The sequence below is a fragment of the Muntiacus reevesi genome, chromosome 10, assembly GCF_963930625.1.
Source record: "Muntiacus reevesi chromosome 10, mMunRee1.1, whole genome shotgun sequence".
In the NCBI taxonomy this organism is placed as follows: domain Eukaryota; kingdom Metazoa; phylum Chordata; class Mammalia; order Artiodactyla; family Cervidae; genus Muntiacus; species Muntiacus reevesi.
Genome location: NC_089258.1, coordinates 32,641,278 through 32,667,788, shown reverse-complemented (window position 1 = coordinate 32,667,788; position 26,511 = coordinate 32,641,278). Strand labels below are relative to the sequence as shown.

General features: G+C 38.5%; 1 protein-coding gene across 4 annotated transcripts in view; it reads right to left on the bottom strand.

Annotated features, from left to right (window-relative positions):
* The window catches only part of KIAA1958 (KIAA1958 ortholog), a 125,284-nt gene that overhangs the window by 64,682 nt on the left and 34,091 nt on the right, over positions 1–26,511 (bottom strand). For all 4 annotated transcript variants that reach the window (XM_065947055.1, XM_065947053.1, XM_065947054.1 and 1 more), the window contains exon 2: positions 970–2,161. In XM_065947055.1, the coding sequence (XP_065803127.1) occupies positions 970–2,137 (1,168 nt within the window). In that variant the 5' untranslated portion in view covers positions 2,138–2,161. The remainder of the gene's footprint in view (positions 1–969; positions 2,162–26,511) is intronic.

The following is a 26,511-nucleotide window of genomic DNA, read 5'->3' as shown; positions in this document are numbered from 1 at the left end:
TTTGGAATCTTAAAGCTGACACTAAAATGGGGAAATATGTTTGCAAAGCAATGTCTTCCTAACTTTCAGGAAGTTAGAGGGCAAAAGCATAGATATCTCAGGCTTCCAGAAGCTTTTCTTAAAATACATGACTTTATGAGAAGAACTAAAATGAAACCAAAATGTGTCACGAATGTCTTTCTACATAGTACTCTGCATGTCTGTTCATCCCTTCCATGTTTCTGCTTCTGGCCTATCAGATTTGAATCATGAACCCAAAAGCATGACACTCAAACCCCTTCTATATAACAACAGCTCAGATTAAATCAATACTGAATGCTAGAATTACAGAATATTTACAATGTTGGAATTACAGACAGGGGCCTCACATAACTATTTTCTTCTCTCAATCCATTCTAGTTAGATCCACGTATTTCAGAAATGCAAGTTATCTGATTATTATATATTTTGAGAAAAAAGATAAAACTACTTCTTCCAGATATATTTGTTGTTTTTTTTTAAACCTGTCTTAAATTGCCACACCACTAAAATGAATAAAGGGCTAAATTGGTTCCAATAAATAACATTGGGGAAAAAAAATATTAGGTTTATTTTCATTATATGCCTAACCCAACATCATTTTAGCTTCAAAACTGTAACCAAATACCTTGATACTGATAGTAGAGCAAAGCTTTCAAAAATCATTTTACTATATAAAAATTCAGCTTCAGATCAGATACAAACCTTAAATCTAGCCATGTGATATCATCAGCACAACCCTACAGCTATTCTCTCAGCCCTGAGGCACACCGACTGGATGATGAATTTCCTTTTTATATCACCTGAATGCATTATATTTCGTTATTTCTATCTTTCTGAGAATAACGAAGGCCCAAACTCTAGCCAATCGGGCCAGCGGCTGTAGGCGTGCTGACGGCGCACAATGCCCTGATGTGCGTGAACGAGGGACTGCCGCCTCCCGCGCCATACCTGGGATGCACTGGGCCGTGGCCTCCGTGGTTATGGTTGGAGCGGCTGGGGGCTGCTGCTGACTGGAGCTCACTTCTGGCTCTGTGTTAACTGAGGGAGAAAGGGCCAGCTCACAGGAGGAGACCTGGCTGGGCAGGTGGGACAGGAACTCTTCGGAAGCAGCTTGTTCATCCTGTCCCGGCAGTTGCAGGGCAGACAGGGGGATGCTGATCTGTTTGTTAGGGTGGGATGTGCTCACGGGCATCTGCATGGCCACATGCGGGCTGGTGCCGTGGGTACCAGGAGGCCCTCTGTTAGGCGACGCCAGAGATACCCTGGTGGTCTTCTGGACGACGGGTCTAGACATCACAGAGGGGGATGCGGACACACCATGTGGGTCCAGCTCTGTGCCGATGGCGGATGTTACGTGGGAAATCAGTTTAGCAGACCCTAAGGAGGGACCAGCATGAGTCTGAGACTTGGGTTTTGCCATCTGTGTCAGTGACAGGGCTGGTCCATCTACACCTCCAGTCAGCTCTGCATTCGCCACAATATAGTAATCTTCGGGAATTTCTTGTTTGATCTTCTTAATGATGACATCACTGCTGCATTCATCAATCATTTGAGTCTGGGAGCTCGAATGGAGAGAAGATGGGACTATTCCAGGCCTTTTTCGTGCAATGCTTTGAGGCCTCTGCGGTTGGGGTTCAAAGTCACTATCTTCATCCGTAACAGAAGACTCACAAACCATGTCAAACAGAGTGTTTTCATCTTCATACTCTTCAACAGCTTCATCCAGTTCAGAGGGCTCACTGCAATAAGAGAAGTCACAAGAATCTCTGGTCCGATTACAGTCTAGCTTTGTTTTCACTGGTCTCCCAGGGTACCTTTCAACGGGGCTAGTTTGAGTCTCAGAGGGCACGCCAATTATACTGGGACTATCAGAGTTAAAACTTCTGTTATCCTGGAAACAGACCCTTTCTTGGGAGCCAGCTCTGCAAGTAGCTGTCAGTGGCCAGTGATAAGCATGGCCTGCACTACAGCCCCACATTGCTGTCAGGTTCCCATGGGAACCTTCTGAAAGTAAATGTTTCAGGTTTGGAATGAGGCTGCAAATGGTCCCATGGCTGTGGGCCCAGCTGACCAATTTGGATAGATTCTCAGATGAGGTATGAAGGCAATCCTCCATGTTACAGGATCAGCAGTGTCCTTCCTAAAAGGAAATAATCAAAATAAGAAGCCATTATTACCCAATATATTCCCAGATCTCAATCACTTCAATTTCCATGAACTATGATTAGGTGGCACACAATAAAAGTAATAGTTAGTATCATGTATATGGGCAGAGACTGGAAGAGAATGTAGGGAAAAAATAAAAACAGTTTATGGTTTCTGGCTGTGGGATTTGAGAATTATCTGTTATTTCCTTTACTGTTATTAGTATAATGTCTACATAAGGAAAAAAGTGAAAAAAAAAAAAACAAGCAATAAAAAAGAGGTGAACTTTTTCATAGCACACTTTACTTTCAAAGTTACAAAGAGGAGGAGTTAACCAGGAGGATGAACTTCTAATTTCACCTCCCACCACCATAAACTTCATTACTAGAGGAAGATCCATTCTAGGCTTAGATCCATTCTAGGATGGATGGGAGAGAAGGGAAGTCTGACTGTTTTCTGCTACACACCAGAAAACAAATGACATTACTGGGAGTCCATGAAGAAAATGTGGGGCTAAATCTGAGATGTGGGGAAGAAAACTCTTTTAACAGAGAAGGGAAAACAGACTGAAAGGAGAGCCACTAGAGGCCCCTGCTGGGATATGGTGTAGGCAGGCTGCAGACCAGAAGCAAGGATGGGTAGGATGGGTGCCAGACCCTAACCAAGTCTTAGGAGCAGGCTTCCCATCTTCTTGCTGTCTGAAATTCCTGAAACACTGCCTTTATCTCACAATTCAGAGGTAAAAAGATTCATCTGGTATATTTTACCATCTTAGGTTCCTATACACACAAGTTGGTTTATAACCAACTAGCAAAATAGAAATAAATCATTCTTTATTGGACAGAGGTCAAAAAGAATACTTGTTACGGGTCCTTGACTGGGTAAGAGTAAGGACAAAAAATAATGGGCAAAAAAAATGAAAAAAGGTACAGACGGAATCCATGTGTGACTGGAAACGTCTAATAAGGCTCTGACAAAAGGAAGACCCTGGGAAGAACTAGCAAGAAGCAACAAGGACCTCGATGTGTGTCCCCTGGTCTCCGGCAGCTGTGAGCGACAAGAGGCCCTCACTGGCGGTGCGCTCTGTACTGCGGTGCCACGGTCCGACTGCAGTGCCACGTGACGCTATGAAAGGGTGCGTCTGAGCCTCCATGGCACACCATCGGCAGAGCCTGGTAAATTCAAGCCCTTTAACAAGTTTCATAACATGTGCGCTACAGCCTCTCTAACACAGCCAGGGCCACAGTCAGCCTCCCAAGCCTCATTTTCTCCTATGGTTATCTCTCGCATTTCTTGTGGTCTCCTCCTCCCTAAAAACAGTTTCTCACTGCCCCTGGGCCACTAAAAACTTTCTCTGCCTTGATATGCAGTGTTCCTCTTTCTTTACCTGGAAAACCCTTTCAGGGATGACCTCAGGACCACCTTCTGTTGAAGTCATTTTAGATACTCTTTGAGCCTCAGAGATTTTAGATTCTCTTCCTGTACTTCAATCATCTCAAAGAACTTGGCCTTTACTGTACCATCATCACTGACATTCTTATCCATCTCTCAGACTTGCCTAAGGATTACCTGAGGACAGGGACTATGACATAAATTTTCATTCATCAGTGAGGACCTACTTAGGGATAGAGAGACTAATAAGATATGGTTGTGCTGGAGATCTCATAATCTATTGAAGATGCTGAATATATGAATGAAGAGTGAATGAATAAATATATAAATACTGGAAGCACCATCCACACTGACATAATGAACATATAAGACCCTCAAATAAAAAACATGAAATTCCCTCCTCTGACTTTTACTGTAATCATTTAAGGGATAAGAGGATTTTCTCCCCAAGGATGTAAACAGAAACACAGCTGCCTTGTGTATGCAGGAGAGTAATACATGAACAACCAGATTTTATGAAGCAGCACAAACTGGGAAGATCCCCTGGAGGAGGAAATGGCAACCACTCTGGTGTTCTTGCCGGGGGAACCCCTTGGACAGAGGAGCCTGGCGGGCTACAGTCCATGGGATTGCAGAGAGTTGGACACGACTGAGCATTTGAGCACACAGACACAACAAATCAAAAGAAAAGGGACTGGTGTGGGAGTCAAGAACTTCACATTTTCATTCTGGAACTCGTGTCTTTGGCCTCTAATAATTCACTAATTATCTCTAAGTCTAAAATGACAGAACTATGATCTGTATGCTTCTTTCATGATCTAGCAATTTAGGATCCTATTTCATTTATATTCCTTTCATATAACTTTAAAGTAGAAATTCAGATAGACAAGAAAGACTGGAGGCGGCGTTGGTATTTGTTTCTTGAGCTTTCTTAACAGCAGCTTTCTTAAGCAGCTTTCTTACTTGCTTAGTTAGTGTGGCAGAGACTGCTATTTGCCTACCCAGTATCCAATCTCTCTTATTTATTACAGAGTCCCAATCTGCTGGGGCCACAATATGTTCACCTAAAACATATTTCCCAGCTTCCTTTGATATGGGAAGTATCATATGACACAGTTCTAGCCAATGATGTCCAAATGGAAGTCAGTGGCTGCAGTTTCTGCCAAAGCTCTCAGAAATGTAGACTTGCCCGGTTTTTGCCTTTCTCCCTCTGTCCTTTCCTTTCTTCCTGCTGGGAACAAGGACACGATGGCTGTGCCTCCAGAGGTCATCTCAGGAGCAGGAAATAAGGACTTAAGGATGGGAAGGAATAGCCAGAGGAGCTTGGTGATATGACGCAGCCACACCACCAGCTCTGAACTGCCTAAGATTCCTTGTTATATAAGGGGAAAGATTAAACCCTGATCTAGCTTAAGTCACTGCCACTGAGTATTTGATTATACAAAGCTGAACTCAACTACTAACACAAAAAAAGAATACATTCATCTCTGGTTTTGGAAACCTTACGGCAGAATCCTTCATTTTCTTTGCACTATACTCCAGGACAGTTGTTTCTCAGACTGGATTCAACAAATGAACCTTGGGAGGGTTATAATTTATGTCATAATGTTAACCGTTTTCATTTTTACCATAGTAAAATACAATTAATATAAGCATATTATGAATCATCTAAATCTTATATCTAAGTATTGCCTTGTAATTTTAGTACTGCTTTGCCTTTGTATCTACACTATCATTAGTGACCATAATCACCGAAAGTGACATCAATCAACTTTCAATTTGTTGGGAAACCTGTTCATGATGTATTCTTTTTTACCAGATATAAATACAAAACTACTTTTCTGCATTAATAATTGCTAAATGAGAAGTACTATGATTTGTCATCAGGAAAATGGCATATTGGAAGGACTGATGCTGAAACTCTAATACTTTGGTCACCTGATGCAAAGACCTGACTCATTAGAAAAAGACCCTGATAAGGCAGGAGGAGAAGGGGACGACAGAGGATAAGATGGATGGATGGCACCATCGACTCGATAGATGTGAGTTTGAGCAAGCTCCGGGAGTTGGTGATGGACAGGGATGCCTGGTGAGCTGCAATCCATGGGGTCGCAAAGGGTTGGATGTGACTGAGCAACTGAACTGAAATGGCATATGTGATGATGAAGTAATACACCTCTTTAAATGTCACAGACTAATGAGAAAAGAAGTAAATGATATATGCTCATAGGAAAATATCATATACATTATGGCACAGTATTTAAATGATAACAGTTCAAACTGTAAAAATGTGGCAGAATCAAAATACAAAACGGTATATGCCTGTGGAAGTCAAAAGTACTTACTGTCCAGGTAAAAGTTACTATACAGAAGTAAAATAGTACATTTGCTAAAGACCCACAGCCAGAAAAAAATTATAATTAAAAGGCAAAGTGGATAAAACTTTATATTTTATTAAAAGCTTAGCCACTTAATTCTATAATAATCATCAACTTTAAGAACAACAGGTAGTAATAATAAGTCATTTTTATTACATTCTGAAACTCACTTGCAATCTCATGAAGAGGCTCTTAAACTTTTCTTAAGTATCATAAAATGAAAATATTTTTCCAGTATTACTATTAATATAATTCAGCCAGGCAACCAACATTAATTGGTAGTTATGAGAACATAATTAGCTAATATTTAAGGTACTTAAATGAACTGAGTCTAAGCTGACAAGGAATAGCTATCAATATACTACAATATATTTTAAGTTTATACAAAAGAGAATCAATAATAAGGCAATCAAGGTATTTTCAAACTACTGAGAGTAAGTACAGCTAGCTCTTGAACAATGTAAATTTGAACTGTGCAGGTGTACCTATACACTGGTATTTTTCGATAGTAAATAGCACTACAGTACTACACAGTTCATGGTTGATTGAATCCATGGTTGTTGAGGAACCATAGATATTAAGCGCCTACTATAAATTATATACAGATTAACCCAGAAGCAGTTCAAGGATGAACTATAGTTTCTAGAATATACTGATTTCCTTCAGCAGTTTGATGACAAGCTCTATGCTGAAAAATAATGCTTTTTCTGTATTTTCAAGAATTCAAAATAACTTCAGGAAAGATTTTCCCATATCTTATATGGGTGATGATTAGATTACACACTCAGTATTACAGATTGTGGGACACCTCATTAAAAATTGAACCTCAAGGAGGCCTGTCTAGCAGTCTAAGATCTGATTATCCTAAATCAGCAAAGCTATAAAGTTATTATCACCACACTGTATGTTAACTTAGGTAAGCAGACATTCTATGTATTAGTATTCATACTGTTAAAGCCAAAATCAGAAACATATTAAACACAGAATCAAACCTGCTATCATCAAACCTAACATTAATCATTAGGTTTCAGAATGACAATATAAAACTATTGTTATAGTTAATATTTACTGAGCAACTATTGATTGCCAGGCACTACTCTAGGACTTGACATGTCAATAATTCTATCAAAAATCCTAATGAGTGAGGTAACTTATCATCTTGGGAAAAATAATGGTAGAGCCAAAATTTGAACTTCAGTCTTAACTCTAGAGCCCACACTCTTAATTAATATACTATACTGCTTCCAGCAATATAACAGTAGAAAAATACTATCTCAAGTCTTGCCTTCTAGCACATTAATGTTGTTAATTTGAGCCTATGTTAGTTTTATAGTTTTACTTAGTTGAATTTGTATGTCTTTTCTGATTTATAGCTTTATCAGAACTATAAGCATGCATTTTATGTATAAACATATTTAAGTAACATTATGATTAAAAAAAATAAACCAGCACTAGGTATAAAGAAGATTCATGAAAATATTTTTTTCAAAAGTTTGAACAAAACTTTCTGTTCAAACAAAAAGGTATTGTTCAAACAAAAAGGTATTGTTCAAACAAAAAGGGAAAAAAAGGTATAAAAAATTATGTCACTTTTCCAAAGCCTGATAAAGTGGGCTACCAGTCAAATACTGTGAATATCTAGTTGGCTTTCACCTGACTTTGGTTACAACAATCGCCCCACAGTTGTTGCAGTCTCTCTCTTTATGAGGTACTGAACCTTTCAAAGGATTTGTTATTTCAATACCATTAAATGCGGTGGTAGTTTAGTTTCTAAGTCGCTAGTCATTAAGTCCAACTCATGCAGCTCCATTAACTGGAGTCTACCAGGCGCCTCCACCCATGGGATTTCTCAGGCAAGAATACTGGAGTGGGCTGCCATTTCCTTCTCTGGAGGATCTTCTCAACCCAGGGGCTGAACCCGAGTCTCCTGCGCTGCAGGCAGATTCTTTACCAGTGAGCCATCTGGGAAGTCAATATATTAAATACTCAGGAATAAATCCAAGCTTCTATACTGAAAACTACAAAACACTACTGAGAGAAATTAAACATGACCTAAATAAATAGAGGTATATACCGTATTTGTAGGTTGGGAGATTCAATATTCCTAGGATCAATTCAAGATCAATCAATTCAGGATTCAATTCAGGATCAATTCAATCCTGAACTGATCTATATATTCAGTGGAATCCCAAAGAAAATTCTACCTGACATTTCAAGTAGAAAATGACAAGCTGATTCTCAAATTTATATGGAAACACAAATAACTTAGAATAAGCAAAATTCTAAAATAAGAATCAAGTTGGAAGACTCACTCTATCTGATTTCAAGACTTAAAATTTCCAGCTCAGTAATCAAGATCATAGGAGTAATGACAAGAGAATAGACACATACATCAATGGAACAGAGTAAATCTCTAAAAACAGATCCACACATATTTGGTCAATTGATTTTTGAAAAAACTGTAAAGATAATTCAATAGGAAACGAAAATCTTTCCAACAAATGGTGTTGGATCGATTAGATATCCATTAAAAAAAAAATCAACCTTCAGTTACACTACACATAAAAATCAACTCAAAATGGATCAGAGATCTAAATTTAAAACCTAAAACTAGAAAACTCTGAGAAGAAATCATAGACTATCTTTCTAAACTTGGAGTAGGCAAAAGTTTCTTCAGATGCAAAAAGCACTAGCCATAAAAAATTTCTAATAAATTTTACGACATCAGTTGTTAATGGAATGTAACTATTAGGCCTTAGCAGGGATGGAGAAGAGATCCATTAAACTTAAACACACTTAACACAGTTACTTCTTTCACGAGTTCCCCTGAGTAACATTCAATGCAAAGGAAACTTGGGTATGGTCTAAAAAGCTCTGATGATGTCTCACTAAACTAACAGATCAGTGATTTAAAAACCCAGAAATAAAAGAAAATAAAACAAAAAATGGGAAGTACTGGCTCTTTAAAAACAAAAAACAGAAATAAGGTTACTCTGTGTTTCCTAACTTACTGAGGATGACATAGCTTTCTACTTTATTTGCCCACTAACTAGGACTCTTAGAACCTACGAAGTAGATCACATAAGCTTAATCTCTCCATATTCCCATTAAAGGATACAATTTATTATATATGTTAAATATGGAAAACTACTAAAATAAGAGATTTTACCAAAAAAAATCTGAAGAAAAAAGCTACAACATTAATGTACAATAGTGTGCAGAAAGGAGGTACAACTTAAAAAAAGCAGAGTAAAGGATATAGACAGGGCATTTATTGCTACTGAAGCCTACAATGTGCTTCCCAAATTTAAAATACATCTACTGTTTGAAAAACTTTTATATGTAAATTATATAAATTAGTACAGACATTAATAGTGGACTTAAAAGTAAAGAATTCAGAAAATATAATACTTGCTTTTACTTTTAATATAGCATATTTATTAATTTTCAAATGTCACAAGTACCATGTGACTATTATGTAATTTCTGGAAATAGATAAATCTAAAAGATACTTTGTACATAGTAAGTTTGACAATCACACTAAAAATATTTTAATTATACACCATGAATGTATAACATATATTTCATTTATATTTCAATTCAGTACATATCTACTGAATACTTATTATAAGCTAAACACTAGAGTAAGTTGTATCCCCTCCAAATATATATTTTAGTCCTAACTCCCACTACCTCAGAATCATCTTACTTGGAAATAGGGTCATTGCAGATGTAGACAGTTAAGTTTCGACGAGGTCACAGAGAGGTAGGGTAGGCCCTAATCTGACATGACTGGTGTCCTTATAAGAAAGACAGATACATATGGAGAAAGCCATGAGACAATGAAGGCAGAGACTGGTGTTACACAGCAGCAAGCCAAGGAATACCAAAAATTGCCAGCAAACCACCAGAAAGAAGCTGGAAGAGGAAAGATTCCCTGCAGTTTTCAAAAGGGACGTGGTCCTGCCAACATCACGGTTTGGGACTTCTAGCCTCCAGAACTGTGGGACAACAAATGTCTGTTTTCTTTTATGCCACCCAGTTTGTGGTACTTTGCTAGGCAGCCCTAGGAAACTAATGCACATTGTGTGAAGCATTCCAAAAAAAAAAAAGTAGACAAAACTAGTGTTCCTAACCTCTAGAAGTTCAGAGTTTAATAGTACACTATGTAAGTCAATTAATTAATAGACTATGATATAATGTAAGTAAGTGTTTCAAGTATGGGGATAATAATTGATTCTACTTCTTGGCTGAGGAATGCAAAGGAAGTCAGGACCTGCTTCCTGAAAGAGATTCTACACACAGGCACAGTGACTTGAAACAGTATGGTAATTTTAGGCAGCGATAAGGATTCAGTTATTACTGGCTTCTGACATGTAAGATGGAAACAATGGAAAAAGATTAAACTGCAGAGTAATGCAGGGGCAAAAGCATGATGATCAAAGAGCTTGAGAGTTTACCTTGTGAAGGGCCTAAACCAGAAAAAAATGCATGGGCCAAACTTGTATAAAGATCATTTTTGAGGTAGATTAAAAGGTAGAAAGGGGCAAAAGAGGCTATTTTAGAAGTCTGGACCAGAGGCTTAAGGAATTAAAAAACAAAGAGAAATACAAAGTGAAGTAAGCCAGAAAGATAAAGACCAATACAGTATACTAACGCATATATACGGAATTTAGAAAGATGTTAATGATAACCCTATATGCAAAACAGAAAAACAGACACAGATGTACAGAACAGACTTTTGAACTCTGTGGGAGAAGACGAGGGTGGGATGTTTTGAGAGAACAGCATCGAAACATGTATATTATCAAGGGTGAAACAGATCACCAGCCCAGGTTGGATGCATGAGACAAGTGCTCGGGCCTGGTGCACTGGGAAGACCCAGAGGGATCGGGTAGAGAGGGAGGTGGGAGGGTTCATTGGGATGGGGAATACATGTAAAACCATGGCTGATTCATGTCAATGTATGACAAAAACCACTACAATAATGTAAAGTAATTAGCCTCCAACTAATAAAAATAAATGGAAAAAAAAAAAAGAGAGAAAGAGAGTACAGATCTGTTAGAAGATAACAGGCAGCAACTGGGGATGAACTGCTTTTGAGGAACAAGGGTGAAAAGAGCCGCTAGAATAATTTCCAGGTTTCTATCCTGAGAACCAGCCAGAATAGATCTGTTCTCAATCAAGACAAATACCGGAAGAGGAAGAGCAAATGTATAGGTTAGAAGTGATGATTTGTTCAATTTCCTTTAAAAAGTAATAAGACTCAGGAATCACTGATATTAATATCATAACATGAACAATCTATGCAACTTACACATAAAAATCTCCCAATTTATCTCCCAGGTAGACAAGTATGCCTTTCTATGAAGAGTATATGCTTTATCTGACTTTGCAACATCAGTTAAGGTAGTTTGAAAATTGAAAACCATTTCAGTTGACTTTTAAAGTCATTTTAGTCAGGTTTCTTGGGTTGAGAGAATAAAATTCTGCCCTCAGAGAGATTCACTGTTCACTGAACTTACTTCTTTGAGTCAAATGTAAAAATGTCACCTGTCATCCATACTTTAAACAAATATGAATTAAGCATTGTGAAGCGCTGGCTGCTTCCTGCAAAGAGAAGGGTGACAAAGACACACAGTCTACATCATCACAGAGCTTAGTCCAGAGGACAGCAAAACGATAAAACAAGAAACTGCAATCAAGCGTAGTCAGTGCTACAAAGAGACAAAACATGGTGTCACAGGAACACAAGCATGGGCATCTAATCTGGACCAAGGTGAGTCAAGGAAAGTTACCTAATGATGTGCAAGCTGCATACTGAGGGATGCATAGAAGTTAGTGGGGTGAGAGGCAGGGAAAGTGTCCCATTTGAAAATTCAGAAAACATAGAGAACAACAATGTTTGAGAAAATAGAAGTTGTTCAGTATGGCTGAACGGAAGAATGTAAGGAGGGATTCACAAGGAGTGAAGAATGTGTAAGATGCATCTGAAAAGGCAGATAAGGACCAGTTCAAGAAGATTTTCTAGACTATGTTAAAAAAAAATCCTTTGGGCTTTATTATAGAGATAATAAAAAAAAAGTATTCTATGATTATAAAAAAGAAAGTGACTTTAGAATCATCATTCTGGTAATTGTTGGAAGTGGGCCAAGTTGGAGACAAGGATCCAGATAGGCGAGAGAATGAAATAATTCAGGTAAGATATAATGGTAACCCACCTGGGATAGTGGTAGGACAGATTTTACAAGAATGACAGATTTGAAAACCAAGTTAAGATGCAGAAGATGAAAGATTAGATTTGGGAGGCAGAAGGAAGGAAGAACTTAGAGATTATGACTTGGCCACTGAGAAAAAGTTTGGTTTATGCCATGTTACTTTGAGGTGCCTTTAAAACATCCAAAGGGAGGTATCAAATAAACAACTGAATATACATATAGTTCAGTTCAGTTCAGTCGCTCAGTTGTGTCTGACTCTTTGCAACCCCATGAACTGCAGCACACCAGGCCTCCCTGTCCATCACCAACTCCCAGAGTTAACTCAAACCCATGTCCATTGAGTCCGTGATGCCATCCAACCATCTCATCCTGTCATCCCCTTCTCTTCTCACCTTCAATCTTTCCAAGCATCAGGGTCTTTTCAAATGAGTCAGTTCTTCACATCAGATGGCCAAAGTATTGGAGTTTCAGCTTCAGCATCAGTCCTTCCAATGACTATTCAGCACTGATTTCTTTTAGGATGGACTGGTTGGATCTCCTTGCAGTCCAAGCGACTCTCAAAAGTCTTCTCCAACACCACAGTTCAAAAGAATCAATTCTGCACTCAGCTTTCTTTATAGTCCAACTCTCACATCCATACATGACTACTGAAAAAACCATAGCCTTGACCAGACAGACCTTTGTTGGCAGAGTAATGTCTCTGCTTTTTAATAAGCTGTCTAGGTTGGTCATAACTTTTCTTCCAAGGAGCAAGCAGTCATCATTTGTAGCGATTTTGGAGCCCCCCCCCCCCCAAAAAAAGTCTGACACTGTTTCCACTGTTTCCCCATCTATTTGCCATGAAGTGATGGGACTGGATGTCATGATCTTAGTTTTCTGAATGTTGAGCTTTAAGCCAACTTTTTCACTCTCCTCTTTCACTTTCATCGAGAGGCTCTTTAGTTCTCTGCTTTCTGCCATTAAGGGTGGTGTCATCTGTATATCTGAGGTTACTGATATTTCTCCTGGCAATCTTGATTCCAGCTTGTGCTTCCTCCAGCCCAGCATTTCTCATGATATACTCTGCATCATAAGTTAAATAAGCAGGGTGACAATATACAGCCTTGACGTACCCCTTTTCCTATTTAGAACCCGTCTGTTGTTCCATGTCTAGTTCTAACTGTTACTTCCTGATCTGCACACAGATTTCTCAAGAGGCAGGTCAGGTGGTCTGGTATTCCCATCTCTTTCAGAATTTTCCACAGTTTGCTGTAATCCACACAGTCAAAGGCTGTGGCAGAGTCAATAAAGCAGAAGTAGATGTTTTTCTGGAACTCTTGCTTTTTTGATGATCCAACGGATGTTGGCAATTTGATCTCTGGTTCCTCTGCCTTTTCTAAAACCAGCTTGAACATCTGGAAGTTCATAGTTCAAGTACTATTGAAGTCTGGCTTGGAGAATTTTGAGCGTTACTTTGCTAGTGTGTGAGATGAGCACAATTGTGCGGTAGTTTGAGCATTCCTTGGCATTGCCTTTCTTTGGGATTAGAATGAAAACTGACGTTTTCCATTCCTGTGGCCACAGCTGAGTTTTCCAAATTTGCTGGCATATTGAATGCAGCACTTTCACAGCATCATCTTTCAGGATTTGAAATAGCTTAACTGGAATTCCATCACCTCCACTAGCTTTGTTTGTAGTGATGCTTCCCAAGGCCCACTTGACCTCTCATTCCAGGATGTCTGGCTCTAGGTAAGTAATCACACCATCGTGATTATCTGGGTCATGAAGATCTTTTTTGTGTAGTTCTGTATATTCTTGCCACCTCTTCTTAATATCTTCTGCTTCTGTTAGGTCCATACCATTTCTGTCCCTTATACATATAGATCAGTATCAAAAGATGGATAAAAGGAATGACGCAAAGTATCTATGAACATTTTTCCACAATCACAATATAGAGGATAAAAACTGGACATACAAAATGACATTAGCAATAGCCTGGTGAACTCTGAACTCAAGGATTTTGAGTTCATTTAGGGATTTACTTAAATTTGATCATGGTGCTGGGGGAAAAGATGGGGGAACGTTACCTTGGCAACTGACGGCTAATTTTCCTTTCTCTCAATAGTGCACATTCCCCCTCCTGTTTCTACTTCTTTATACAGGACTCAAGATGAAAGGGAATTAAATGCATGACCTTAAACTGAGACTGCAGAAACACCATCTGACAAGTGTCAATGTTGAGATTACCTGAGAGATGAGACGCAGTAAATCAAAATAAGGATTATAGGAAGACAGATACAAAAGGAAGTTGAGGTCACTCAGGTGCAAAGCAAAGAATCAGCAACATTCTGCAGTGACTGATGCAGATAAAGGGACTTCTAAGTCTCCCAAAAGCGCCTCACTGGTAGAAGCTGTGGATAAGTCTGGTTAAGTGAAGGTCACATCAAACTTTCTAGAATTCAACTACCCTCCTCCAAAACCAATCTTACATACAAAAAACAAAAAAACACCAACTCAAAGTCGTTGTGTACACAGACTATTCTGGAAGTGGACGAAAGGCCATCTCATGTGGGCTGGGATAGCGCAGGGGTTAAGGGCAGGCACTCCACTGCCAGATGCCTGAGTTTACATGGTGACTCTACCACTTGCTAGCTACTGACCTTGGGCAAGTTACTTCACTTCTCTGTACCTCAGTTACCTAATCTGTAAAATGACAGTAAGAATAGCACCAACCTCAGGGACTTCCCTGGTGGTCCAGTGGTTAAGACTCTGTGCTTCCACTGCAGAGAGCGTAGGTTTGACCACTAGTTGGGGAACTAAGATCCCACATGCCTCACAGCATGGCCAAAGAAAAAAGAACATCACCAATTTCATACTGTTATTATGAGGATTAAACTTTTCATACTATAAAACACTCAGAACAATTACTTGATAACTGTTTAACTGAAATTAGGGGCTTTCCCCCCCATTTCGGTGGTCTGAATGTTGCACAGAGAACATGAGATATAGCCACCATACACTCATGGAAGAATGAGATCCAAAAAAAAAAAAAAAAACACTACGGTATGGTATGCTCAGTCAAGAATGAAGTCCTCATTTAACTTTCTCAGACTCCTCAGATTAACATCAAAGTTCACTCCTAAATTCAGAGCAGCAAAACAGAACAAGGCTCAGTTTCCCTGACATCCCTGGGAGTCAAGCAAATAGATCCTTAGACTAGATACAGGACTTATTCTGCAGCTACCTTAAAATTTCAGTCCCAGGGTTTCTAAAGAGCAATCTTCTGGACTTCCCTTCACATACCAATACTGAATGACCTTAGGCCACCAGGCACTAGGAATACTAGTGAGCAAGACAGTCATACACTATACAAAGCTCAGGGTGGCAGGGTGGGAGGGGACAAACAACTAATAATACATGAAATATTTTTGTTGCAGTTTTGATAAAAATTTTGCAAAGACGTATGTATTGAGTGCTGAGAGAATAAAACCAGAGAAACTTATTCTGGGAGATCAGAGAAAGCTTCCCTGAGAAAGTGGGTTTTAAACTAACAGCTGAAGGATTAGTAGGAATTCATAGACGAAGGTGGGAGGGGGCAAAAGGAAAGAAGAGATTGCCAGGCAGAAGGGTAAGCATAAGCAAAGGGCCTAAGAAAGGTTCTGAAATGCCCCCTAATAAAACCAGCCTTAGCAAGGACCCTGCCACACCCTAGCACACCACAGAGGGTCAGGATAATAGACGCAGCAACGTGAAGTAGTTCTTACCCAATTCATTCCACCACAGTTCACCTACTTCCTCCTAGCAAATGCTGTTTACCATCTCTTTGACTCATCTAGTTTTAAGTCCTAACTTAAAATACATATTTACATCATACAATCCAGTTACATCTTTACCAGGAAAATAAGTAATTTTAAAAATAATTTTAAATAAAATGTCTACTCTTATGAAAAACAAATACCTTAATCTTAGTCAGTAATTTGGTACTGATAGTATATCAAAAATGCTTTAAAAATATTAATGTATCTATAATACTTACCCATTAAAAACCTTCAAGTTCTTGTTAACTCCCAATTATTCATGATTTTAATTTCTGAAGTTTATACTAAGTGTAAGTGTCTACTACTATTAGAAAAGAATTAAAATTAATTATAGTTACAATGGCATTCCATTCATTCAAAATGTTCCCTGTGTTGACTAGTTAGTACTACTCAGTGACATTTTTAAAGTGACTTTCCCATCAATGAATATGATTTGACAAGATGATTCAGGCTTTACAGCCCACTCAAAGCAGCACAGTAAATAGAAAAACTGAAATTCTATCTCCAAGTGACTGATGTTAACAATTCTAAAGCTGTCTTTAAATACATACAGCCTCATTCTCCTGATGGAATTTTCCAGGACATAAAGGTCTAATCATGAAGAATCTGTCCTAGAAGCTGAAAATACAGCCCCATCTTGGTAAGTGAGGTAAAGCAAGGCTGATACCAGATTTCAGAGAACAATGTGCAAGAACATGCTACCCTACTGTCCACTGGAACTGCTCTGACCAAGGTCACCAGAGACCTTCATGTCAACAACCTCACCTGACATGCCTCGGTTCTCTTCATTGAGCTTCTCAGTGGCTCTCAGAGCTGTTCTTCGCCTTACTAGAAACTCTAATTTTCCTTGGATTCCATGATACTGTCTTGTTACTTTCTCAGTTTTCTTTGCTGCGATTCATCATCTTTTTTTTTTTTTTTTACTTTTAAAATTATAATTTATTCTTCTCATATTACTCACTTACCAGATGATGCTCTCATCCACCCCTATAAATCTGGTTATCAGGTACATACCCTGACAATGAACATTCAAATTAATACTTCGATAAATGGCATCATCATCTCCTCACTAGATGAAGTCCAAACCCTACAAGTTTCCTTTGACTCCAACATGTTCTTCACATCTCTATGCAGGAAAAAATGGGAACAGTGATAGACTTTATTTTCTTGAGTTCCAAAATCACTGTGGACGGTGACTGAAGTCATGAAATTAAAAGACGCTTTCTCCCTGAAAGCGCTGACAAACCTAGACAGCACATTAAAAAGTAGAGATATCATTTTGCCAACAAAGGTCTATCTAATCAAAGTTTTTCCATTAGTCATGTAGGGATACAAGAGTTGGACCACAAAGAAGGCTAAGTGCCAAATAATCAATGCTCTTGAACTGTGGTGTTGGAGAAGACTCATGAGAGTTCCTGGGACTACAAGAAGATCAAACTAGTCCATCCTAAAGGAAATCAGTCCTGAATATTCATTGGAAGGACTGATGTTGAAGTTGAAACTCCAATACTTTGGTCACCTGTCGCAAAGAGCTGACTCACTGGAAAAGACCATGAAGCTGGGAAAGACTGAGGGCAGGAGAAGAAGAGAATGAGAGGATGAGATGGTTAGATGGTATCACCGACTCAATGGACATGAGTTTGAGCAAGCTCCAGGAGATAGTGAAGGACAGGGAAGCCTGGTGTGCTGTACAGACCATGGGGTTGCAAAGAGTCTAACACGACTGAGCGACTGAACTGCACTGATTTCTATGCAGAGGAACCTCCACGCCTGGTTCAATTCTAAGACCTCACCTCTGGCCACTTGTTTCCAAAATTACTAGATTTTACAAAGCTTCTAGTTTATATTACTGCTACACTTCTAAAGCTTGTAATAAAAGATGAAACATTCAGACAAAGATGTATTTTCTTTATGCACAGTGGATAAATCTTAAACATTTAAAATGTGGTAATAAGTTATTTAATAAATGTAGATATAGTTACATAATATACAGCTATATATATAGCTATGTAATACATAAATTAGTTCTTATATCTTAACTGATTCTCATGAAGGCAGGACAGGTCTTTCTTATTATTGTGAAATATTTGCTCCTGGGAATGAGATTTTGAAACTACTATATATATCTTATTAACAGTCCCTCCACTCTGACTCCCACTTTTAAGAAAGAAGATGGTGAGTACTGAAAGGGTAATAATTGTTTCAGATGAGCTGGTGAATAAGTGACAGGAATTGAGAATGTGAGTAACCTATATTTGTTCATAAAGCTAAATATTTTAGAAACTCTGAAAAAGGTTTAATAGGTATCAAGATGACTTGAATTTCAAGGCACTGGTAATAGGACTAAATCCTCCAATTTAAGACCACAGCATTCATCTGTGTAAATACTCAGAGAAAGAGACCATTTCCCTAAGAAATAAAAAGGAATTTAAAAATTCATAAGGTTTTGGTTGAGAATTATGGTCCCTTTGCAAAAGCACAAAAATTTCCTTGCTTTTGAATGTATTTCTACAGTTTATATTCTGATTCACTGATCTATGTATCTATTTGACAATACTGAATCATTTAAAATCCCAGGAGCTGAAAATGTTCTTATATTTGGGAAGACAAATCCCTCTTTGTTACCCTTACATTTCAAAAGTATTTTCTAATTCTTAAATTTTATGGCCAGGTTAACAAATTATCATGTTAAATGTTTGTTCCTAGTAAGTTTTTAAACTATGTGAAAAATATGTTCTAGGTTTCTTAATTAAAGGATGTTGGATTTTATCAAGTATTTACTTAACTATACATGTGATCTTTCTTCTTTTTTACATCGTAAGTTACATGCAGAGATTTCTCAGTCTTGACCAACCCTGCATTTCTGCCCCTACTCCTCAGTTTCTGTCATTAGACCACCTCTCAGGTGATGGTCCTGGACCCTGTATCCACACCAGGCTGTGTGCTCCCCCACTCCTTGGCCCATCAGAAAGGGATGATGTGCTGCAGTGCTCCAAACAAATGGTGCTCAAGCTTGAGGCCAACTTGAGCTCTTGCATCATTTAGTAAGAGAGAGCGCCTCCCTTGCACTTTGGCAGCCACAGCCATTTCTCCATAACCCCCAGGTGCTAGAGAAGGGAGACTTTCCTTGATTCAAAATTAGCACTCGCCAATTCACCCATGCTGATAATGTTTTGGTAATCATCTCCACATTAAAACATATTAGAACATTAAGTAGCACTGTTTCATGGGGATGCAGGAGGTGATTTCTGATTTACAGACGTCTCAGGCTGAGGGTGACTGCTTCATGTGATGGCTCTGGCTGACACAGAGTTGGTGCCCGTAGGCTGCGATCTGTTTCTATACTCGCGTGTACGTTAGGTCTATAAACACCAAGTACTTTGAACACAGTGCGAGCAGACAAGGCATTAGAGACTGGGAAACTTGTGAAGGCTTAAAACCAAAAGCCTCTGCCATTCTGCCAAACTTTTTAAAGTATGACAACTTAAACACATTCTGTGGGATTTCTGTGAGGAACATTCACTTACTTTGGGCCCTGAGTGAATCAATGAGCTAAATTTTCTAACAAATTATTGAGCATTCATTCACTATTCTCACGAAGTACAAGAGTCCTCATTACCCAGATACATTAACCATGACCCTATAATCATGAGACTGAAGAGAAGCAGAAGTCGCCATAACACAAACACTCATCAATGAGCTGACCAGTCCTCACTCCCTCTCTAAATACTAGAATCTACTTCTGGGAGCCTCTTTATGTCACTCTCTCGTTTTTGGACACAGCAAATACCTGACCACACGAGAGCCCAAAAAGTGAAGTGCTAGTCACTCAGTCACGTCTAACTCTTTGCAACGCCATGGACTGCAGCCCCATGGACTGGAGACTGCCATGGCTCCTCTGTCCATGGAATTTTCCAGGCAAGAATACTGGAATGGGTAGCCACTCCCTTCTCTAGGGGATCTTCCCGACCTAGGGATCGAATCCAGGTCTCCCGCATCGCAGGCAGATTCTTTACTATCTGAGCCACGAGGGAAGCCCACATAAAAGCAGGATAAATGTAAACTGAAATACAAACTTTTCCAAAAATGCACGATTTGAGCAAGTTGCTGAAAAATGCTGGAGAACTGCTTTAATCATATGCAAAACCATTTTTACAAATTAATGTCTGGCAGACTTAGACCAGTTAGCAAATATGGAGAATTCTCAAAGACGATACAGTAGATATTTCAAAAAAAGAGTGAATTAAATCTTCCGGTACTAAGAGAGGCCCTTAGGGAAACTGAAGAAACCAAGGACATTTCTACAAAAATATCCCTTTTCCTGACCTGGCTCAGTGAGATGAAACTGATGAAGCACGTTGTATTATGCTCTTATATAATTTTGTCAGAAAAGCATACCCCTCAAATGATCATTCCAGCTACTTGTTCATTCTAAGGATTAGCACAGAGCTTCAATTATATAAATTGTGTAACATACAAGATTAAAAAAAAAAACCCTATTATTAATTTAGGGTTTTTCCCCCCAAGTTGAAGCCTATATAATAAAGAAAAAAAAATGTTAAAAAGGAAAGATTCTAATTAAATGCTGAAACATGGAAACAAATTCTAAATACATGCTACAACATGGATGAACCTTAAAGATACTATGCTAAGTGAAATAAGTCAGTCACAAAAGGACCAATACTATATAATTCCACTTATATGAGTTATCTGAAACAATCAAATTCAAAGAGACAGGAAGTTGAATAGCTTTAACCTGGGGCTGAGGGAGACTCAAATGGGGAGTAACCATTTAATAGGTACATGTAATTCAATTTAATTTAATTTCAATTTCAGATAAGAAAGTTCTAGAGATGAACAGTGGTGATTTGACTGCATAACAATATCCAATATGAATAAACTCAATACCACTGAACTATATACTCAAAATGGTAAATTTTATCATAATTTTTTAAAAATCATACTAAATCAAGAATAAAACATAATTTCTTTAAACCTTAAAGAAAACAAACAAAAAAGTCCATGCAGTAAAAGGTTAATTCAGCAGGCTAGGGTTGTTCAAACCCTGTACATTCAATGAAAGGAGAATTAACCCTTTACCAGCTTCTGGGAGATAACCCCTAAATTCCTGGAATACCTGCCTGATAAAGAGTGTTTTATATACCTGAGACTTTGGGCCACAATATACAGTCTGACCTATGCGTGGTTTCTCCTGGACTTCACCCATCTGCCTTTTCTCTTAGCTAGCTTTAATCTATATTCTTTCACTGTAGTAAATGGTACAGTGAGTATAAGAGCTTTCCAAGTTCTGCGATTCCCAGAAAGTCATCAACCCTGGGAGTTGTCTTGAGGACCACTCAAGACAAAGCTCCCATCAAGTCCCCTCACTAGCTACTATAAAATTTTTGTCCCTAATTTAAGCGGATGAACATTAATGCCCTTTCAGTGCCAATTATACTCAATTGACAAGGACCTCCCTTCCACAGCCTCATGAATAATCCTCCGTAGAGGGGTAACCAAAAGGAGTTCTGACATGATAGAATGGCTGTTCTCAGTCACAGTGCTTTAACATGGGATCTACTGATAAACAGATTTGTTACTAATTACAAAGTACCAGAGCTGCATAAACTGTTTACCTGTCAGTGAATTTACCCAATGTTCTTCAGGGTTTGCCTACAGTAAAACCACTCTCCATCAGTTTCCAAAAAGCCAAGGAGAAGACATTCCAATTTTCTCAACATGGCTTTCTGAGGCATGTGGACCCTACTAGTGAGGCATGTCAGGACCCTACTAGTGAGGCTTACTGCTCTAACCTAATTCATTCCCATTCGAAAGCTGAGCTCCAGCCATATTAATTCATTCTGTTTCTAGCTGTGGTATCGTAACTAACTTCAGATATTTACGAAAACTGCTCTATTTTTTTTTTCTTTTTTGGGGGCCTCACTAAACATCACCCTACTCAATCTTTGCAGCTTGATTTACTGCGAGGTTTTTCACCCATCAGCACCACTGACACTTGGACAGGATAATTCTTTGTCGTGCTGACTGTTCTGTGCATAGGATCCTTGTACATAGGATCCTTGTGCACTTGATCTGTGTACAGCATCCTTGGCCTCTACCCACTACAAGTGAGTAGCACACTCCCTCCCACTCAAGTTGCAACAAACAAAAATATCTCCAGACATTGTCAAATGCTTTCTTCTATCCCGATTCCATAAGAATCAATGATTTAGAGGTATTTCTTCAACCCCGTCTCCCCCGCCAACCCCCGCCCCCGCCGCCCCAAGGCTCTGTAGGTGCCACTTCATTTGCTTCTCTGGGACTTGATGTTACCCTACTTAAATGTCCACCTCTGTTAGAGTGTTAATAGAAGTGGCTTTTCAAATCCACTCTGAGCATGATTTTATTCATTACACTCTCAGCTCTGAGCCCAGTGCCAGGCACATGATGAGGCCTCAACAAAAACTTAGACTAACTAAATGGATAGGGTTGGGATATGCAGAATGTCAGAATTATAGGGAGGAAACAAAGTTGAGTAAAGGCAAGAAGGTGGGAAGCTCAAGATGTACAGAAAAGAGCAAATATTTTCATTTGCTTGAGAATGCAGTAGATAAGGAACATGGCAGAAGGAGTTAAGAAAAACAGATTGAAATAACATGGAGAGTTACAAAGGCCAAGCTAAAGAGCCTGAACCTTACTGGGAAGAAGAAATCAGGGGACTGAAACAGATGCTATTTGTTACAGTCCCTTCCACGTGAGAGTTCGTCGGACTGCAAGAAGATCAAACCAGTCAATCCAAAAGGAAATCAACTCTGAATATTCATTGGAAGGACTGATTCTGAAGCTTCAATACTTTGGCCATCTGATACAAAGAGCTGACTCATTAGAAAAGACCCTGATACTGGGAAAGACTGAGGGCAGTAGGAGAAGGGGGCAGCAGAGGATGAGATGGTTAGATAGCATAACCGACTCCACGGACATGAATTTGAGCAAACCCAGGGAGATAGTGAAGGACAGAGGAACATGGCGGGCTAGTCCATGGGGTCGCAAAGAGTCAGACATGGATGAACTGAGCATGCATGCACATCTGATGCTGAGAGGGCTCTAAATTAATTTGCAAAAAACTATTCACTAGGAGCCAGTTCATAAACAGATCAATTCACTAAGTGTACCAAATTTATACTTTCACGCTTTGAAGATTCCAGTGAAATTTCAGTATTTGCTTTAGTATTTAGTATTTTCTGCTTTGCTTCAAAGCAGCATTTTAAAAACTATTTAATTTACAAAACAAAAGCAAGAGCTATAGAGTGGTTTAGTTTTCTTATGAATATATTCTTAACAAATATATTCAATAAAAGTGAATATATTCTTTATAAGATTATATTCATGAATATACCCTCCTCATGAATATATTCATGAATATAGTCTTCTTTGCCCTACTGGGAAAATGTTTTAATGCAGGTTAAAAATTAATGAATACCAATATATTCATGAACATTTTCATAAGTTTATATTCATATTCATGAGCTATGTTCTTGACCATATTGGGGCATTTTTGAACCTGGTTTAAAATTTAATGAATATCAACACTATTCATTAAGATGATATTCATATTTTTATCAGCATATATTCATATTCATGGCCTGTACTCTTGACCATAATGGGAAATTTTGAGCTCAGTTTAAAATGTAATGAATACCAATAGATTTGTTAAGAATATATTCATAAAACTATAATCATATTCATTGTATATATTCAAGAAGAGTATTATTTCTCAAGACAACTAACCTAGCCAATGTTTTAACCTATGACAAAATGAACATTCCTTTAAATAGTGCTAAGAATATATGTTTTTATTGGTGAATTGGCATGCTTCCCTCTAGAAGGGCTTTTATCTCCAAGCATACATTAGCCCTAGGATTTACCCAATGAAACCTATTTGGGCATGCACCAGTACTATCCCAGTATTTCTTAGATCGCTCTGCTTTTCTTCTTTTACTCTAACACTCTATATTGATTTGGCATACATTCAGGACTAACAGTATTTTTTTTTTTTTTTGCCTGAATGTAAGAACTTCTAGCAATCCTATCAGCTGATTACTACTCTCTGCCTTCATTAATCATTTCTGTTCTACTTTTTAGAATTGTTTTTCATCAGCTGTTTTGCCATTTAATTCTCTGATTTGACTATTCTATTTTACTAAACTAAAAATTTTACTGTTAGAAGAAAACTTCATTAATCCAATAAATAGTATTTATCCCAAAATATAAAATCTTAAAACTAGAACAAGAGATTGTCATCGAAAATTAGAAATTAATAGTCTAATCATCATTATCATTCAAACTGCTCAAAATGTGCTAGCCTAGCTCTACAATACAAGGACACAGTAAGAAGATGCCTGTGAATGAGGAGGAGAGATCTCATTAGACTGTGAGTCAGCCGGTGCCATGATTCTGGACTTCCCAGCCTCCAGGATTAGCACCTGAAAGTTAATGTCTTTTTATGATTAAAAATATTCTGGAGAGCAGCCAAGATGGAGGAGTAGAAGGATCCTAAGCTCACCTCTTCTCATGAGAACACCAAAATCGCAATCTGCAAAACAACCATCATTATTAGAAAAGACTGAACAGAAAAAATCCTCTACAACTAAAGACATAAAGACAACAGTACTAGTAGGAGGGGTGGGCGACCCAGAAACTAGAGAATAATCATATTACAGAGGTTTTCTTGCAGGACTCAGAGTTCTGAGCCTCACAGTCAGGCCCCTGACTGTGTGGGATCCGGCACCAGAAAGAGGAGCCCCCAGAGCATTTGGCTCTGAAGGCCAGCAGGGGATGACTGCAGGAGCGCCACAGGATTGGGAGCTTGAACACATTATCTTAATGGTCCATGGATGGACCTTGAAAACATTATCTCAAGTGAAATAAGTCACTTATAGGACTAAAAGTGAAGCAAAAGTGTTAGTCACTCAGTCGTGTCCGACTCCTTGCGACCCCATGGACTGTAGCTCGCCAGGTTCCTCTGACCATGAAACTCTCTAGGCCAGAACACTGGAGTGAGTAGCCAGTCCCTTCTCCAGATCTTCCCAACCCAGGGACTGAAGCCAGGTCTCCCGCAATGCAGGCAGATTCTTTATTGTCTGAGCCACCAGGGAAGCAGACACATCACACTCACATGAAATGGGTAGATAGGCAAACCTACGAAGACAGAACGTAGACTACCGTTTGCTTACAAACCGGAGTGAGCTTGAGGGGAAGCTGAAAGTAAACACTAATACACACCAGCTTTCTTTTTGTTTTTTTTTTTACATACCAGCTTTCTTTTTAGGGTGATAAAAATGTTCTCATTGATTGAGAGTGATCCAATTGCAAAATTCTACAAATATATGAAAAACCATTGCATAATTTAGCTTAAATGGACATATTTATAGTATGTGAAATATATCTGAAAGTTATTAAAAACAAATTAGTGACAGTGGTATCAACTGACTTCTTTAAAGGTGTTCCCCAAAGTATGCTTATATAAGGAAAGCAAGATACAGAAAAATGTGCATATGACTTCATCTCTGTAAAACAAGGCAAAATTGCATATATGAATATATGTGTATGTGTAATTATAAAAGCATGCAATAAATATGGAAGGCTACATGCTAGCACATCAATATGAGTTACCCAGATAGGGGTGCTAATGTGAGAAGAGGGTAACAGGAGGATAAGGGAGTAGTAGCCGTGCAACAGATGGTCTGTTCAGACAAACTGTACTTAAAAAGAAAGCCATGATGTGTCATGTCTGCAACTTACTTTCAAATGGTTCAGTGAGAAAGCATGCATGGGCATATGCACACAATTTCACATATACATATATATATGTGTATATACATATACACATAAAGATGGATAAAGTAAACATGACCACAAGTTAACAACAGTTTTTTATTATATGATATATAGTTATTTCACAACTTTAAAATAATTTTGGGAATAGCTAGATTTTACTGCAATGATTTTGAAGGGTTACTCCAAGGGCCATTATTAAGAAAAGAAACACTGCAGTTATGCAGTTTTTTCTCATTTTAGTGTACTGACCAATCCCATTATGAAGAATTCATGGGTATTCTACTAAAAGATACATTCTCCTATCAAGACACAGGACAAGCTGATACCACACACAGGGACACCAGCAGATGGGAGGAACTAATACCCCTCACATCATGAAATCAGAGCACTACTAGAATGCAGACTCCGGTTTTGATGTTGCAATCCTAACTTCAGAGCCAGGTTACCAAATGGTAACCTGTGGGAATAACATCACTATTTTATATATGAATCAGCATCTTCTATTAAAACAGTCCAGGAGGCAACCAAAACAATCACTCCAGTCTTTCTTCTCTTGCATGTCAAAATATTTCCTAGTGGCAGACAAGGGTCTTATAGAAAAGAAGATATCTTCCTCTGACTTAAGGCCAAAATAATGTTCCCTTGAATGTATCTCTAAACATAAAGTTGGAAAGAAAAGTATGGTCTATTTTCTTTTTTAAGGCTTTACAAAAAGAAAAGATT